The sequence below is a fragment of the Pholcus phalangioides genome, unplaced genomic scaffold (genome assembly GCF_987345545.1).
Source record: "Pholcus phalangioides strain wild (caught in Gottingen) unplaced genomic scaffold, Ppha-v1.0 ptg000024l_1, whole genome shotgun sequence".
Lineage (NCBI taxonomy): Eukaryota > Metazoa > Arthropoda > Arachnida > Araneae > Pholcidae > Pholcus > Pholcus phalangioides.
Window position 1 is genome coordinate 2,691,282 of NW_028301616.1, and position 19,607 is coordinate 2,710,888.

The 19,607-nt window shown below is 39.3% G+C and overlaps 1 protein-coding gene across 1 annotated transcript in view; it reads left to right on the top strand.

The window, feature by feature from the left end:
- LOC149068576 (uncharacterized) overlaps nt 1-19,117 on the top strand; it is a 133,234-nt gene extending 114,117 nt beyond the window's left edge. The window contains exons 4-5 of the mRNA XM_089250712.1: nt 9,542-9,737; nt 13,199-19,117. Coding sequence (XP_089106838.1) covers nt 9,542-9,737; nt 13,199-13,506 — 504 coding nt within the window. The 3' untranslated portion in view covers nt 13,507-19,117. The remainder of the gene's footprint in view (nt 1-9,541; nt 9,738-13,198) is intronic.
- Nucleotides 19,118-19,607: the final 490 nt, after the last annotated feature.

The window sequence follows — 19,607 nt, forward strand, 5'->3', positions numbered from 1 at the left end:
CCCTTCCCCCCCCCCCGTCAGTAAAAGTCAGCAAAACACTGACCCCCCTCCCCCCCTTGTCAGCAAAATTTCGTCAACAGCTTAGAATATTTCATATCTTCAAAAAGGGTGGTTGATGACGTAAGCAACGTCCAAACCCCCCCCCCCACCCCGACGTAATACTTGAATGACCTCAGAATGCTGAGATGGTAAATATATAGAACATAATTTTTTCTAAGTTCAAAGCTAGTCCATTGTTCAGGTGACATCTAACCCATCAATAGGTCTGGGCTGTGCCGTATTAACGCATGGGCCCACCTCGGCACAGCCCGGGGGCCACAAGAGAAAAGGGGCCTCATAAAAATGAAATGTGGTTGAAATTTTCGAGAATTTGCCAGGTAAGGTCTCAGAAAAATCACTTGGCCCGGAGGCCCATGATGATGCACTTAAGACGGCCCTGGGTCTGGGATGCATTGTGGAAACTCTATGGTCATATTCGACGATCTCACGTAAGTGAGGATGTTCCGATGAGCTAAGCCTTTCGAAATGCGCGCTTGCGAGTTCTTTGAAGTCCAGGATTAATGATACATCCAGATATTTTCTGATCATATGCTGCCCACACTGGGGAGCATATATCAAAATGGGTCTGATGATGGCCTTAAACAAGATGATCTTGTTCTGTAGTGAAAGTCTTGCTTGAGGAAACGTGATTCGTGAAAACATTCCTACAGTTTGTGATGCCTTATTTCTTACATAGGTTACTTATGGAGCAAAGGAAAGAGACTTATCCAATATGCACTTGCACCCAAGATATTTAAGTGTCGTTTCTCCTTGACACAGAGTTTCCAGTGTATATTGAGTTCCTTGGGAATTTATATCTTCTAGTGAACAAAATTTATTTACATTTTTGATGATTTAGCTTGATGTCATTTTCCTCATTTTCCTCACACCACTCCTCGACATCTTTAACTGACTCTTGAAGATTTTTGAGGCATTTGGCTCCTTTTACGTGGTTTGTTCAAACAGTCCCAGCATACCACGCTGGGGGGGGGGGGGAAGCAGGAAAATCATCAATATATAGAGTGAATAGCAGCGGCCACAAGACAGATCCCTGTGGAAACGAAGCTCTTATCAGTCTGACTCAAGAGAGGCAGCTGCCGTTCCTTAATTGAAACTTTCTGTTTGAGAGGTAACGTTGAAGAAATGATAAAATGATCGGGTAGGTTTTTACATCGATTAATTTAGCAATGAGCGTGGTATGATTCGTTTTGTCGAATGCTTTGCCGATGTCCAGGCATAGTGCACATACATATTCTTTGTAGTTAAAGGCGGTCGTGACGAATTTAGTGACTCTGTGAAGCTGAGTCACGCACGAATGACCCATCCTGAACCCGTACTGCTCGGCCCGAAGAACGTTGTGTGAGGACAGGAAGAGTTCAAGACGAAACAAGAGTAGAGGCGTTCACAAATTTTAGAGATGTTATTAAGCAAGCTGATAGGTCTGAAATTTTGAGAGAAAAGAGAATCAGTACCGGGCTTGTGGATATAGGTTTAACGATTGACAGTTTTCAGGCATAGGAAAGTAGTTGATTAGAAGCATGCAATAAAAATATTAGTTAGAGATGAAATAATATAGATGGCGATATACACTGCTGGCCACCCAAATTGCAACACCAAGAAAGACAAGAGATATCGCAGCAATATTTATTTTGTGGATAACATGTTGACCAAGCATCAAATGATTAAATTTATAGACTTCTGTGAAGTGTGGTTCCTGCCAAAATCAGCAGCCAGAGTAGCCGCCATTGTTGGAGATCACCGCTGCCACACGCCTCGGCATTGATTCAAAGAGACTTTGGATGTGTTCTTGGGGTACAGCAGACCAAGCAGCTTCCACGCGTTGCCAAAGTTGATCTGGTGTGGCAGCTGGGGATGTAATCTGGGTCAATCGTTGAGCAACCATGGACCACATGTTTTCTATCGGCGAAAGATCCGGAGAGCGAGCTGGCCAGGGAAGCAATTCAATCTGGCGATTGACGAAGAACCTTTGGACAATGCGTGCCACGTGTGGTCGCGCATTATCCTGTTGAAATATGGCTGTGGGCAAGCCCTGAACGTAAGGAAGGACAACTGGCTCCAACACCTCGGAGATGTAGCGCTGGCTTTTTAAAGTACCGGCAATGCGTACTAGAGGAGTGCGAGAGTGATATCCAATACCGCCCCATACCATAATACCCGGTGCAGGACCAGTGTGGCGGTGCATAACGCAGCTGTTCAGCATCCTCTCTCCACGGTGTCTCCAGACTCGAATCCGACGATCGTGGTGTTGCAGACAGAAGCGTGACTCGTCAGTAAAGACAATTTCATTCCATTGTGCCGTCCACATCCTTCTTTCATCGCACCATTGGCGGCGGAGACGTCTGTGGTTCTGCGTCAAGGGTAGACGAAGCAATGGACGTCTTGCGGACAGACCACTCTGCTGTAAACGGCGTCGAATGGTACGCGCAGACACTGGATGATGCGGTACAGACTGAATGTGCTGTGCTATGGTTCGTGATGTGGCTGAGCGATCCGTCACTGCCATACGCACAATACGCCTGTCATCACGTGAAGTGGTGCACTGAGGTGGATGCGATCGAACACGTCGGTCCGTCGTACCCTCCTGCATCCAACGATCACATATCCGCATTACAGTTGTTTGGTTTCGTCCAACACGTCTACCGATTTCCCTGAAAGATAATCCACAATCTCGGTAGGCCACTATCCTTCCTCTGTCGAACTCGGATACTTGATCAAAAGATGATCGCTGTTTTCTACGAGGCATAATTGATCGTTTTTTTGAAAAAACCACAAGAAAAACACAATTGCCGTACTTCAAATCGTCGAAATCTCCAAGCCTTAAATAGCGCTTTGAAGTGGCGCCACAGGCGCGCGTGATGTGCGTCTGCGCTGAAATTCTAATCATTTGCATATCTCACCTCCGCTAATGCATGGTGTAAATTTCATATTATTTGCATGTCTCCTTCAGGGTGTTGCATTTACGGTGGCCAGCAGTGTATATAGATTTTTAAGAGCAAGATTAGAAATTTTATCAGAACCAGACGCTTTTTTAGTTTTCAGTTTATTAATGCCCTTTATCTCATCAACATTAGTCAGCCCGGCGACTAAAACAAATTAAAAGGAATTTTAAAAAACAATTCCGAAAACTCCTTCTAACGCCACAACAGGCAAAATGCCCAACGAGGTGGATGAGAAAAGATGCCCATAAAAATATGGATGTCATATATTTCAAAAATACAGCAACCCAATTAAAAATGCAATTAACAAAAATTATAAACAATATATACAAATGATAAAATAGTATACAATGCCCATAAAGAATACTTATGGTTGTCTTATTCTAAGCATGGATAGCTTCTCGATTTACCCCAACATGTTTATCGTATTTCTTTTTAAACGTGTTAATTGTGTCACAATTTACTATCTCCGGGGGTAAGCTATTCCATATATTAACAATCCTATTACAGAAAAATTCCCTGCGATACCATAGCCTTGCATTGCCCCTCCCCAATCGATACTGGTGTCCCCTAGTAAAAGCAGCCGATTGGCGGTGTACCAAAAGTTCATGGTCCATCCTATCCATCCCATTGAAATTTTTGAACACTTCGATCATATCTCCTCGACACCTGCGTTCATCCAATGTAAACATATTCAAAAAATGAAGTCTCTCTTCATAACTCAAGCCCCGTGTGCCAATAAGGACACGCGTAGCTCTTCCCTGCACCCCTTCAACCAAGTCTATGTCCCTCTGTAGGTATGATCTCCAAAACCTTACAGCATACTCCAGTCCAGGACGAACTAAGCCTCGAAAAAGCGGAAGAATGACTTTAGGAGAACGCGAAGAGACCTTTTTGAAAATGAGACCAAGCATTCTATTCGCTTTTTGACCACCACTGAACAATGTTCAGAAAACCTAAGCCGCTCGTCAATGAGAAAAACTCTATGCAAGATGAAAAAGATATACAAGATGTCCCATAAATCAGTTAATAGTTTTAAAATTCATAGCGGTTCGCGGAGAAGTTATTCTCACAAAGGGCGGGGTTTTTGTTTTTTTGATACAGAAAAAAATTAGTTGCAATTTTTGTCCATAGAGGACACTGCATGAAAGCAGGGGAAACTGGAAATGTGCAAATCAAAGTCCTATAAAATTCATGATGTACGGATAACAGCTCATTTTTAAATTTTATTGGTGCTGGCGCAATAAGATTTCATTACGATGTTGACATTGGTGGAAATAGCACTACTGGTGAAGTCGTTTTATTCAGCCACAAATCGCCGGCTGTAACTTTACGAACGTTCAGGACACAGAAGAAATTGAAGGAATGTTTAGCTTCTCAATTATGTGCTTCGCTTTCGTGCAGTGTCATCTATCGACAAAAAGTTGAACTTTTGTGTAAAAAAAGAAGGGAAAAAAAACTTTCGGGAGAATAACTTTTCGCAAACAGCATGCAAATATACCAATTCCTTACATTTTTACGAATTTTTAATACTAGAAGAGCTCCGTCGGTCATTTTTGGCGTTTTTCTATCTTCTCGCTCGATTTTCACAATGAACCAGATTGTTTAGATTGCTGAAAAATTCCACGACTTTTTCTGAGAATACCGAAACATTAAACGGTCCAAATATCATTGATTTGAAAAAAGAAATCGACTGAGACATTTTTAGTTATACCTAGAAGAACCATGACCGATGGTCAGTTTGACCAGTAATGTTACAGACACTCTCATTTTAAGCACAAGCAAATACTTTGTCGGAACGTGACACAAAATTTTCTTTAATACAGATGTTTCCGTTTCGTCTTATTCACTAGTTCTTAAGTAACAGTGAACTATTTACTGAAAATTGACAAGTAATTTTAATTTTATTGCTGGCTATAATTTCCCCGTGTATTTTTTTTTTTTGAACAAATTAATTTTGCAATTATCTTTCAAGTTTAGAATTTTTTTAACAATTAATTAGTGCATAATAAATTTAATCTGTAGAAGAAACAAAATTTTTTAACGAATCAACACCACATTTTCCAGGGGAGGGTGCATGAAGGGGGAATCAAGTTGCACTGGGGTTGCGGGGTGGAAAAAGGTTAAGAACCACTGGTGTAATTGAAACCGACTGATGATGAAATAAAAATACTAGTTTGGCCAAAAATGTGGTATTGTGTGAATCACTGTATCTTGTCTAAAAGCTAGTAGAAATGTGACCACTTGTGATGGTGACTTTTTTACTTCACCAATACTTGCTGAAAAACTGAAACGGAATAACATTACCTTAGTAAGTGTAATAATAAAAGATCGAAAAGAAATTTCGCGTGAAGTTCAAAATAAGGATCCCTTTATAAGAAGCGCGGTTGAAAACACATAAAGACGTTATATATTGAGTGTTTTCTAGAGTGAGAAAAAGGAAAATATTCTCTACAAAGTCCTTGTATATTGACATTTTGAAATATATATTCTCAAAGTGAGGAAAACTTTTCTGACACCGTTGAAATTCACAACGAAGCAAAATGTGATGATAGATGGCGAAAAGGTGTTGATGAGAGGGCTCAAAAGCGATCCGTGCGAGTATTTCGGTGCGCATTTTCTAAAACATTCTACTTAGCATCAATAAATGCCTGGTCGATTTGTATAAAAATATACACGATAGATACTATTGACCACCCAATAATTACACACATAATTCCTTGTGTAAAACTTATATAAAAAAAGAGATTTTGGTGCTTGTGTTTATTTATGCGTTGAAGTGTTTTTTTCGTAAGTTGAAATATCTGCTTTTCTGGGGAGCCGCAAATGAACCATGAATTGATCAAAGGAGCCACGGGTGACAAAAGATTGAGAACTACTGGTGTAGAATGTTGTTAACCTTGTTATTACGTGTTACCTTCGCCCCACTATATTGACAAATTTATCACCAGATTTGCTGTGTTAACCAAACGAAATCTTTTTTTTTTAATTTCTCAAAATCAAAATTTTTTTGCCAAAGTGCAGTAATTTTTTTTTTCCTTCACTGTTAAAGTAAAATTTTTTTGTGGGAAAGGGCAAGAAGAGAAAAAGAACTGGTTTGCACAGCTTTAGCTTTCTTAATTATTTTCCAGGTTATAACACTAGGTATCACCTTAAAAACGTCGAACATTCGGTGAATTTGACGTCATCCATTTTTAATGCGTTATAACTCCATAATGATTGGTCAGATGAAAAAACTGAAAACCCTTTCCCATAGTAATTTTTCACAAGGAATCACGTGTATAATTTTTGGGAGGTCCCTGTATAAAACCGGAGTTTATTTTGTTGAAATTAGCTAGAAAGCCTGAAGGGCCTTATTTGATGAGAAAGCAAAAATTTGGTAATAACAACAATCTTCACGGTATCAGGGAAAAACCTTTTACCTAACCAAACTTACCTAATCATTATTACGAAATTAAGTAACACATACAACAAAGCAAAAACACTAATAATACAAACATTTTATACATACGATAACAATATAAATTGTCATACATTGGACATTAGACAGCTATACATTTACAGACATAAATTTTATGTTCAAAAACAATAATTGGTTAAAGCGGAAAACAACTTCGGCAAGATTAAATAGCACTTACAATAAAATTAGATCATAACAAGTGCTAACTCTAACAACAGTATAACAGAATGTCACACACTAAACATAAGGCAAATCTATATATAGAATTATAAAATTCGTAACAGCAAATAATATGAGGCTAACCATGAAAAGCGATCATCTACCCGATATAGGAATATTTATCAAGTGCCACGACCGAAGTCAATAAAACAATATTTCAAAAGAGTTTCTGTTGCATTGCCCCTAAAATACTTTTTGTAGACCTACTGGAAGGACACCTTAGTCCCTTGGGGTCAGAGTGAATGTTCCGAATCTATGCATTTATATGTGTTTTTTGTTTATGTTTTTGTCTTTTTGTACTAGTATTTTTTCTGTTTTAGTATCAGATTGTACTTGTAGTGTTATTGTCAAATAAAAAAAAAGAAAAAGAACCAAACACACATGAATTTGATGTTCCACAAAGACAAACACCTTTTTCAAAAATGTTTCTCGTTTCCTGCTTCAAAAAATAGTGAATTCATTTCAGCCGACAGCTCACAATCGTAGCAATAAATATGACGCTTTTATGTATGCAAAAAGCGTACAAAATTATGAAAATATATTTTAAGATTGTTTCCGTAGAATGCACACAATATATATAAATAATGACATCAATGGGAAATATTGGGATAATTTAATCACGGCTGAAACAAAAACATTTTTCTCGTTGTCGTGGTAAAAAAAACGAATACACATGTATGTATTTCTATGAGCATATACATATTTATATGTGTATGTGTGTGTGTATATGAATAGTATTCTGAAACGAAAAGATTATTTATTCCATAGACTCATTATTTATACAAGAAATATCGTAATATTCAGCAATTTCAGATCTGATAATTCAAATTTTTACAGTGCATAAATTTTTGAAATATTCATATCTTATCACATAACATTTATTAACATAACATACGGTACTTGGAAAATGGCGGCGAAATATAATAATTTAATTCATAAATACTGCCTGGAAGGACGTTATGTCCCTTGGGGCCAATATGATTATTGTGTTCATGTCTTGTCTTTTCTATGAGGTTTTTTGTTCTGTCTTTCACACGTATTTTGTGTTTGTTTTTTGCAAATAAAAAAAAGACAACGATATCAGATCCCGCCATGCAATAACATAACAAGCGCTATATTTTCAGTGGATCTAAAGAAACCTTTACAAAAAAGCGGAAATTGCATTTGTAGTGTAACATAGGTATTGATAAATGTGAAAAGTATGATGTACGAATGCAACTGCAGTTGTAATGTTTAGAATATCAATAATTTTTCCATTGGTTATGCTACGAGTATTTTTTCGGATTTTGAAATAAAATTTCATTACATAATTTTTAAGGAAAAACATCTTGTAATTCATATTTTATTGATTGCCTACACACGCATATGAGTACATTTAAACATAATAAAATTTACAAGAATAATGTAGTGTTTGTAGTGAAAATCAACCTCCGGTCATTTTGGCCGGTATCAGACTTTCTATTTACGAATTTATGGGACACCTTGCACATTACATGGAATTTATCTCAGGTCCCAACTACTCGATTCTATATTTGAAATGCGTTTCTAACTCGTGCATATAATTTATCAACCGATGTTTCGATTTATTATTTAAATGGCGTAAACGTCGTTATCACGGGGAAGACGTTGTTGTCTGGGAAAAACGTCGCGTGACTTGCACCTGACGGAGATACGTGTGTATATTATACAAAGACGTCCGTTCAATGCCCTCTCCATGAAGATCTTTAATAATGGAACGTTGCGATATATTTCGCGTATCTTACGAGAGACGGTGACGATACGGCAATCAATGAAATCACTGATCGATCGCTTGTAAAAAAACAAAAAAAGAAACATCGTCTCTTAAAGAAGTGTGTACGGAGTGTTGAGGGATCGATCCATCTGCGGACACACACAATCTTTTCTTATATCAATTTAATTGCTAGAAATGCTAGGGAAGCTTCTTTGTTCACGGTTCTACACTCCACAACAGTGTTTTCCAAACTGTAGTCCATGAGTGTTCTGTAAGGGATCCGCGAGACCATTTTCATTGACACTACCATTAACGGCACATTGTGCAGGCTTGTGGACTCGTAAATTATTACTTCAATTTTCTTTATGATGTGCAAATCATAAAAAAACAACACATTTTTGATTTTATGTGAGAGGGCATTATCTGAATGTAATGGTGAGGGCAAGGCTCGTAAAAATGAGAGACTTTTCACGGGCGTTCGCGGGGAAAACGTGTGAATAATGATATCTAACATACGGACAATATCATCGGCGATCGTGACGGCGCTTTTCAGAGTGATTTATGATAAACTTTTTCTTCTTTTTTGGCTTTCTCTAAACGGCTTCATCATTTACTCATTGCCGACGTGATTCAAAATGGCGTCTGTTTGTCCATAAAGGAATGTTAATAGACGCTGCACATGTGCAAAACTACGAACTGTCCTTACTCATAAAATCCTCGTGTCGTGGTAAGCTCTAATCCAGTGGTTCCCAACTTTTTTTTCGTCCGGCCTCACCTAAGCATTATGTGAAATTCTAATGGCCCCCTAAAGAAAGACAAGTTGGGAAGGAGAAGTTATGAGGCCCATGCTGCCATCAAAAATGTAGAAAAAAAGACCTTCAATGTTGTTTCAATGAATTTCTATAAATTTTAAAATGCCTTTTTGAATGTTAAAAACACAAAATTTCCATTTAGATATATATGCTCCCCTCAAACCTCAAATTAAAGCCTCTTATTACAGCCCTACTTTTGGGGGGGCGTCGGACCCACGTTGGGATCCACAATTCTAAACATTATTATGAAAATACACACACACAATATTTCTTATATTCACTACTTATACATTTGATTATTTTTATCCTTTTGCATGGGCAGAACTGCAACTTTACGAGTCTCTACGAGCCCGACGCATACCTGGTCGTGTACTCGGTGACGCACAAGAGATCGCTTCAGATGGCCAAGGAAATAATCCGATTCATACGCAAGTTCGATTCTCAGATCGATAGGAAAGCCCTGATACTCGTCGGAAACAAGATGGACTTGGCCAGGCTCAGGATGCTCACTCCTGATGGTAAATCTATTTCATATATTTTAATTCATATGTTATGTTTACTGATATCCGCTGAGAATCCCTTCCATAGTTACAGATGAAACGTCCGGTCCTGTTTTCATTTCATAAAACGTTCTCAATATCACAGTAGAGTTAATTGCAAAATAGAAAACTTCTGATCGACTTTAAGGTTAGGATTAATTAATCAAGTCCATTCCAATTACATCGGTAAGGGAGTTATTATTCTATAGTAACCGGATGGGTATGGTTCGAATCCCGGTGCGAGATATGGAAGCATAACCGTTCCAAATAGACTTCATATCTGTTAGACGGGATATAACTAATCCTGCCCGAGCATAATAAAACGTAGTGTGACAAAATTATCAAATCCAAATAATGATTACCGGTTAAATGCTCTGAGAAGTCGAGAGACTCCCATCGTAATTGGACATCATCATTATCCGGAAACGGTAGGAAATTATGGTGGAAGTACTCCATGGCACTCGACGCGCGGAATGCACACTGATATCGGCTAAATACCTACTGATAGGATAGGATACCGGACGTGCACTGCGAAAGCAGAGGCACCGTCGCGAGATCAATTAGAAACGATTAACGCTGATTGCTTCGTCTCCGACATCAAAGGATCATCTGTTCAACGGAAACATCCACTTAAAGGTCACTCTGGCGAGAAAATTCTGTAACGACCATCAGAGAGAAGCAAATTGTTGCGTTGAGTTTGGCTTAAAAATTTTGAGCCATCATACATTTTCAAGGAGATGGGGGTGAGGTGATGAATAGTTATTTGGGCTATATAAGAGAGGGCGTGTGCGGGAAATTCTCTCTCTCTCTCTCTCATTGCCACGCAATTTACTGAAAGGGAAATTTGACGCTAGGAAAATCACTGCCAAGCAATTCATCGACAAAGTAACAGAGTTAGTGAGTGAATGAGCAGGTGGGTGAGCAAGTAAGTGATTGATCAAGTGAGTCGGGGTTAGTTGGCGAGCAAATGAACAAGTCAAGCAGTTAGTGACTGAGAAAGTGAATGGATGAATAAGCAAGTGAGTGAGCAAGTGAATAAGTGAAGGAGTTGCTGATTAAGAAAGTGAGTGAGCAAGTGAATAAGTGAAGGAGTTGCTGATTAAGAAAGTGAGTGGATGAATTAGCAAATGAATGAATAAGCAAGTGAGTTGATGAATTAGCAAATGAATGAATAAGCAAGTGAGTTGATGAATAAGCAAGTGAGTGAGCAATAGGTGAAGAAGTTATTGACTGAGAAAGTGAGTGGATAAATTAGCAATTCAGTGGATGATTTAACAAGTTAGTGGATGAATTAGCAATTCAGTGGATGATTTAACAAGTTAGTGGATAAATGAGCAATTGAGTAAGGAATGAGTTGGTGACTAAGCAAGTTAGTGGATGAATAAGTAAGTGAGTGGATGAATAAGTGAGTGAGTCACTCATATGTTGACTCACTCGGTTACTCATACGGTTGCTCACTTACTAACGTATTCGCTAGCTCATTCGTTCACTCACTCACTGACTTATTCAATAGCTCATTCGGTCACTCACACATTTACTCACTTGCTCAATCACTCTGTCACCCTCTCACTGGTGACGGACTGTTGTCGATGAATTTTCAAAGCGGTGATTCTTCCGATCGTGAATTTTATTATCTATTATCGGTAAATTACTTCGGGGTGAATTTTCCGTAAATTTTAAGAGAGTCCTCATAAGTTTGAATATTTGCTCAACGTTTCGCCAACACCGCTATTAGCATCATCATCAGTAAAGAATTCCACTTATTGAAAATTTCACAAAATGGGTTCGTACGTGACGTTTCGGCTCGATTTGAGTTGAATTGTCATGTTAGGATTAATCGCTGTTGGCATAGTTTTCTTCTTCTTTCTTTAAACCTCGCTGAACAATGAGCTATAGCGATAATACTGATCTCTCACTTTTTCTCAAAGATGGCGGATGAGTACCCAACCAAAGATCTATGTTATGAAGAGGCCACACTCGTGCCCAGCCGGGCCCAATACGTCCCAAGGATGGTCATGAATGAATAGTGTCGCCGTTCCACCGTTGGTGAGCTGGTCGAAGAGAAGCCCCTACAATAGGCATTTTCAACCTGTTGCTCGCAAGCAATACGGTGCTCTCTGAAGCACCAAGAGTGCTCAAAGGTTGTGTCTGCTTTCTTCCTCGCGAACACTCAATCAACGTCCCGTTTAAACACCTTGTACAAACTGCATTCAAGGATTAGTCATCCTGATTTTTCATGCATTCGCTTGTCAAATTTGCCGTAAGGGGGCTCTTCCTTTGATGATGGATACAACAATGTTAGGCGGCTAGAAAAAGGTCGAAGACCTCTGCCTACCCCAAGTCAAAGGAGCCACCAGCCTATGCCATTACTTCACCACATATCAACTCTGGACATATTGCTATACTGCAATTAACGAGTTGGATTGGAAATGAAGGAGACATCTATCGGTAGTTGCCTCAAATTCATTAGGGAAAATTTCTTGTTCACTCTATTCTTCCCCCTGGTTCGAACCTGAGACCAACTTTCACGGTGGTATAGGAGCATCTTACCTCAGCGCCACTCAGGCATGGTGGCCTATGCCACTGGTGCTATATTACAGCAGGAGGAGACAAACATTGGAAACAAATAGATATGGCTTTTTCCTCAGTCCAATACATCAAGAAAACAGACCTTTCGTGAATATTATGCCGAGGTGAACTCGGAAAGACAAGCCATCTGATCTCCGCCGGGAATCGAACCGAGGTTCCGAGAGATACGACTCTCCTTCTATTTCACGCACTTTTTTTTTTCAAACCGAGCACAACTCAGGTCTATCGCCATGGGCAATTTACTAACTAGTGAGTTGTGTTGAAAGTGTAAATGTGTGTGTACCTAACAGTCTGAATGCGTATCTAGTGTTGTGTTTGATTTTTCAGTGCTGCCATCTATATTTCATAAGTGAAGTGAGTGAATAATACTTGTACAGTTTGTAGGCCTGTTGCTCTCTGTGGCGAGACTTTTTAATGGGAAGATCGGCTCGCATTTGGGCCTATTTCACGCGCTGTGGGATGCAGCTTTTCTTTCCGAGTTCACGTCTGCCATAATATCCAGAAAGGCTCTATTTTCTCTATTTACCATAATGTATTCGGCTGGAAAAAAAAGCCGTCTCTCGCCACAGTGCGTGAAATGAGGAAGGTAGGATCTTGAATCAAATGGTGTATATGGGGGGTAGTGCACCTGACCGGTTTTCATGAGGATCTGGTTTCGATTCCCGGTGGAGACCAGATGATGTGTCTTTCCTATTTCACCTCGGCATATATAATATCCAAAAAGGTCTATTTCCTTGATTAGAAGCAAATTTTTGCGAATGACTATTGGACCAGAGGCTCAGCGTGGCCCTAAATTTATCCCACATGCAGTGAAAATAACCTTGAACCACTCTGTCTTTTTTTCTTTCCAGATGGACGTTCCCTTGCAATCGAAGAAAGCTGTAAATTCATCGAGACATCCGCCGGGATCAACCACCACGTCGACGAGCTCCTGGTCGGGAGTCTGTCCCAGATCCGACTGAAGCTTTCGTCTGCGGAGAAATTGCTGAGGAAACGCGAATCCGTAAGCCTCAGCGGTTCTGCAAAAGGTCGGCTGTCGTCGACGCCATCGGCCAAATGCGCCGGATGCGCCGGATGCAAGGCCAAGGGAATTTTCAAGAAGATCCTCAAGAAAGCTTGCAACAGATCCAAGTCTTGCGATAACCTCCATGTACTCTGAACATGTACCAATGTAAAGAAAGAAGGGGAAAAAATCTCATGCTTCCATAATGACTCTTTACAAACCCAAATGTTGTTTTTCTTTTTATAAACTCAGTGTATAATCTCTTTAGTAACTGAACCGTAATCATGGAAGAACTGAGTATTTTCATACTGAAGAGAAAAAAAATCCTAATTGTGAGAATTTTTTAGCTTTTGGAATACTGTTCAAAATTAACACAAAAATTTTCTGAATCTGCATATGAATATTATCTCGGGACCACGTGATCACGTTTTTGACTGCTGAAAACGGATCGGATGTTCAGACAATGGAACTGTTTTAAAGTTTTTGGCAGGTTTAGAGCAGGACGGAGGAGTCAACACATAGATTTTATACCTTTCCTATTTGACCATACCAAGGAAGAGAAATAATCCTAATCAGTGTCTTTCAGAGCTGGACTTTAGTGTCAACACAGAGATTTTATACCTTTATGTATAGTGATCTCTCACTTATACGTTTCTCTCAGTTACAAGACGATTTTCTATACTCCTGGTCAAAGATATAGGTAAATAATGCTATTCACTATACGTATCTCTCGCTTAAGCCGGGTTTTCCTAGGAGTATAATTTCTGCACCGTGTGCAGCGTGAAAAAGCTTGATTGGTTAGAAACAGGAAATTGAAGTTTTTTGACCAATCAGCGTTTTCACGCTGCGTGCGATGTAGAAACCTCCTGGGAAAAAAAACTGGCTTCATACTTCTTTTTTTTCCCTTGTTCCCTTGTGCCGACGCATAAGTTAGAGATCACTGTATTTGGCCAAAGGAGAGAAGTGACCAGAGTAGATTCTGTCAGACCTGCTGGAGGACGCAATGCCAGAACAAGATGATTTTTTACCTTTACCCACTTGGAAGAATCTGTCAGATCTGCAGCTGGAAACAATGTGCCAACACATATATTTTCCTCTTTTTTCCTACTTCATTGGGGGAAAGAGGAAGGATAAGTGGGAAAATTATTCTCATCGTTGCTATAAGATCTGCAGCTGGACATAATGTGTCCACCACACAGATTTTTAATCTTTACGTATTTGGCCAAGGGAGATGAATTATCAGAGTAGGTTCTGTCAGATCTGCAGCAGGACACTATGTATCCACACATGCATTTTTTTTTTACATTTTCCTATTGAAACAAAGGAACGAAATAACTTCGTGATTGACTGTCAGATCTTCAGCAGGACACTATGTGTCAACACACAGATTTTTGACCTCTTCTTATTTGGCTTGGGGAAAGAAATAACCTCATCAGTTTCTGTCGGATTTGCAGCAGAGCACCATATGTCAACCATATCACACATAGACTTTTGACCTTTACTTATTTCATCAAGGGAGGAAAATGATCCGACCAGGGTCTGTGAAATCTGGGGCAGAACGATTATGTATCGCCACACATATCGAGCTATTTCCTACTTGACGATGAGTATTTCAATGATCTGACGACCAGAGTCTGTCAGATCTGAAGCAGGATGTTCTGTTCATAACCCATTTAAATTGTTCAAGAGGAAAGAAATTACCCAACCGAGCCTGATATATCAGGAACAGGCGGTGACTATAAAGAATATCAGGGTCCCGTTGACGTAGATTGGCGGCAATTCCGCCAACTTGAATGTCGGTTTGCAGTGAAAGTGTCAACAGTAAGATGAGATTTTTTTTTGTTGAAAATGTTCATTCTTGCATGAAATAAATTTTAAAACTGAACTGACACATTTTCATCGTGTTAGTGTTTATACAGAGCAAAATGAGTCATATCTAGAGATTTTCCAAACAACTCAGACCATGCAAATAGGATTCAGACTCGTTAAAATGAGCTGTAGCTCTATTCAAAACGATGATGCATCGAATCACGTGACTAGTTGTAAACCATGATATTTTGTACTTTATACTGGCGTGAAAATGGCTTTCGTTTTCACCGAATGTAGTACAGTACGTATCAAACACTATGCTCAGAGACATCTATCGAATGAAGAGCTCTTAATTCAAGAAGAAAAAAAAAGAATCAAAAAACAAAACCCCGTATGTAACCGTGTGACGCAAATTTTTATCTACATTTCTTTCGCCGTGACATTATATATATTGTACATGTGTTATCCTTCGAGTGTAATTTTTAATATATTATATACGTTTTACGCAAATATTTTAAAATCTTTATGGAAATATATCTATGTTGATAACGATTGTAACTCGACCTTATAAATATATATAAGTAAGGAAGGGACCCACAAAAATAACGAGAAATAATTTTTAGAGGAGAGAAGGGGGCGTTATTTTCGTCACCTACCACACCTTGATGCGTGTAAAAGTGACTATCCTCAGCGTTATTTAGCGTCAAATGGCATCCTTGGGAAATATCTGTGCATTGTGTTGTTGAAGGTAATCACTTACACGCACCATATGGGAGTAACTTTCTCTCTAGAAATTACTTCTCATGCGTTTTGAGTCCCCTCTCTCATATTTGTGTTTTCTGATTCCCAGTAACTGTACTCTGATTGGCAACTGCTGAGAAACACATAACCAGTGTTTGCTTTACTGTTATAAGTGCGGAGGCACCGGAAAGGCATTGGATAAGCTGACCAACCGTCGTCACCACCGTCGAGCCAGATTGTTATGACCCTAAGACGGGGGTAGGGGAGGGGGGTCTTCAACGCATAGCCCGCGGACCACATTTGACCCTTGGAGTTTTGTCGTGGCCCGCCGATCATCTTCAGAAAATGGTTGAAAACATTGAAAGAAACGATTTATTCTAAAAATAATGAATGATTTTGGAATTCTTCGAGGAAAAAAAAATAATTCTTAAGAAATGAAAGGAATGATTCCGGAAAAAATTTGTGATGGAAACTCAGAATTAATGAAAATTCAGAACCACTGAAAAAAATGATTTTTGAATTTTTGAAACAAATAATTTCGTAATTTCTGTTATAAATTATTCCTGAAACAATAAAAGAATAATTGCATAATTATTGAAAGAAATGATTTCAATGAAAATGGGAATGAAAATGATTTCATAATTACCGAAATAAATAATTAATCATTTATAAAACTGGTTTTATCAGACTAAAACCAATCTCAAAATTTAATCAGTAATTAATAACTTTTTCAGGATTAGTGAAAAAAGTTATTTCAGAACTAATCGAAATTGATAATTATTAAAAGAAATAATTTTAGAACAAATAAAAGTCTTCAATTATTTTTGTCCCTGTTTAACTGAGGGCCCAGTTGGCCCCTTCCATTAACATGCCACTAAATCCCATCACCTGGTGGCCCGGAGGCTTCGCGGGAAGTTTCAATCTGACTCACTGTCTGAAAGATTTAAGATCCCTGCCTTAGGAGCATTCTTATGAGGGAGTGGTCAATTTTCCCCACTATTAACCTTGTTTCTTTGCGAACAGTAATTCCGGGCACCAAGTGACCAATGATTCATCTAAGAATTTTGATCACTCTGGTCTCGGTGTTATCAGATCGCCTACAACTATGAAGCCTAGCGTCAGGTCAGTTAATTCGATCTCTCCGGACACCACCGATAGATGGCACCTTCTCAATATACCTTGGCCGAGAGTCCTCGCCGCGCTTATGGCGAGGGCAGAAGTATAACATGACTTTCTCTAGAGAGGAAAGATTTCCGACCCAACATCTATCGGTAGTAAATTGCTGTGTGCGATATGATCAGAGATGAAGTGCAGTGGTGCATTTACAGGGTGGGCTTATATATAGCGGTCTATTGCCAAAGACGGCAAGTTGAACAAGCGGCAAATTTTGTAAATGAGTGGTCGCAAAATTTGTTAGGCCCGCAAATAGTAAAATTATAAATTTCCCCTCTGCCTAGAGAGTGAAGGACTAGGTCAGTGAGTGACCAAACCTACAGAATTTGCAGGCATGTGAGTGAACAAAAGAGTGTACAAGAACGTGAATTACCTAGATAGCGAGGGATCAGGTCAATGAGTGATCAAAAGAGTGACCACCTAGAAAGTGTGTGAGTATGGGAGTGATTTAGAACTTGAGCATACATGTGAGGACCAAAAGAGGGACCTAGAGAGTAGGTGAGCATGTGAGTTACCAAAACAGAGTAAAAGTATGTGAATCACCGAAAGAGTGACTTCGAGAACGAGGGACCAGGTTAGTGAATGACCAAGCGCGTAACCTGGAGAGTGTGAACACGTGAGCGACCAAAAGAGAACACAAGCATGTGAGTGGCCAAAGAGTCACTTAGAGATACATGCGTAGATATAGGGCTGGGAGAGGCGAATTCGAGAAATGAGCTGTTACGAAAATGAGATAAGAATGGGAGATGGGCGGCAATATTCGTGGACCACACGAATGGCCAAACCATACATAAATCCGCCTCTGTTGGTGTGCTGTTGAAAGAAAGAAAGTGTTCAGGTGCTCTCAGGGATAATGTGATCACACCCGTGAAAATGGGAATGAACAGATTCAATTGCGATTATGGAATAAGGCAGCTGCTCTCCAGTTGTGAAAATGTCCATGAAAATCTAAATAAAACAAGAAAAATTAGAGCAAACGTTAATTATACAGTATATTCGCGGAGGGGCATGTGATTATTTCTTCACAGGATGATCCTTATGCAGAAGCGCATCTATGGTTTTGTGGGCTGCTCGAGTTTTGCCACCCTTCTTCCATTCTAGTCTAATTTTCTTGACTGCTCTTTCCTCGAATTCGCCACCCTGTGCTATATTCCGCTTGGCCTTCCTCCACTCCTGCAAGTACATTTGTGTTTTTGAGTCACACTTTTGGTCACTCCCATGCTCACACACTCTATAAGCCACTCTTTTAGTCATTCGCATGCTTGCACACTGTCTTGGTCACTCACATGCTTGAACACGCTCTAGCTAGGTCCCTCTCTTTTGGTTGCCCACTGGCATGGTTCCTTTCTGGGTCACTCTTTTGATCATTTACACGTTTACACATGTTCTCGGTCATTCCTTTGATCATTCATTCACATGCTGGCTCACGCTCTAAGTCACTCTTTAGCTCACTCACGTGCTTGCAAACTCTAGGTCCCTTTCTCGGTCACTAATTGGCCTAGCCTGTAGATGTCTGGGCAAAGGCGGATTTATTGAGGGTTATACAAATTTTGCCGCACTTCTCCACAATTCTATTAATTTTCTTGACCAATCATAACTCATATTTGCCGCACTTCTGAACTTGCCACTCGGACTGTAGCCTTTTCCATCTAAGCCCTCCTATGAATACGCCACTGTGCTTATGGTGAAGGCAGGAAACATGCGTCATGTCTTCGTCTGTCTTCATGCGTCATGTCATCTTTATGTTCATCTTCTCTGTGCCGTTAAAAAACTCACGTTTCATTTCTTCGAAAAATTATGACACGAAATTTTTCTCAGCATTTACCAAGCGGTGTATTTACTATATTACCCTCACAGCATAATGGATGGAGCTTGTTTTTTATTTTCTTAAGCAAAGACGACGCTGATTCGTGGTTATTCGTCTCATTTTAAAACCCCCTATCGATCATTCGTATTTCTTCCATCCTTCTGATCTCTTGCTGTGGTTGTGAGTTTTGTGTGAGTGCCTTTGATGTTTCAATAAAATGAAATTCATATCGACAAAGAGTTTCCTTTGTTCTAGTTTATTCTCGTTTGCTTCTAGACACAGTCGGGAACACTATGTTTTAACCTCTTCACGTACAGGCTTTTAGCAACAAATTTAGACTTCCTGCGTGTGTGTGCATTCGTGCCTGTTTTCTTTTTCTCTCATATATACAGTAGAACTTGATTAATTCGAACTTTTACGAACTCACCTTGACTTTCCTATCTAATGTAATGTTAAAATTTCTTGTTTAATTCGAATTTATTTTCAAATGTTTTGGATAATTCGAAGTTGGCGGAAAGAAAGCATGATTTTTGTATGAGCAAATTTAGTTTGGAAAATTTCCTATAAGAAGCCACACAGCCTGCTTTTCTCGATCAAGTTGTTAAACAACAAATCTTTGAAGATTAATGAAAATTTGAAAATTCCGTTCTTTTTCCCTACTCTTTTTTTTTTTTTTTTTTTTGATAATTTATTACCCATTTTAACATTGTTCAGCAGGAATTTGCAC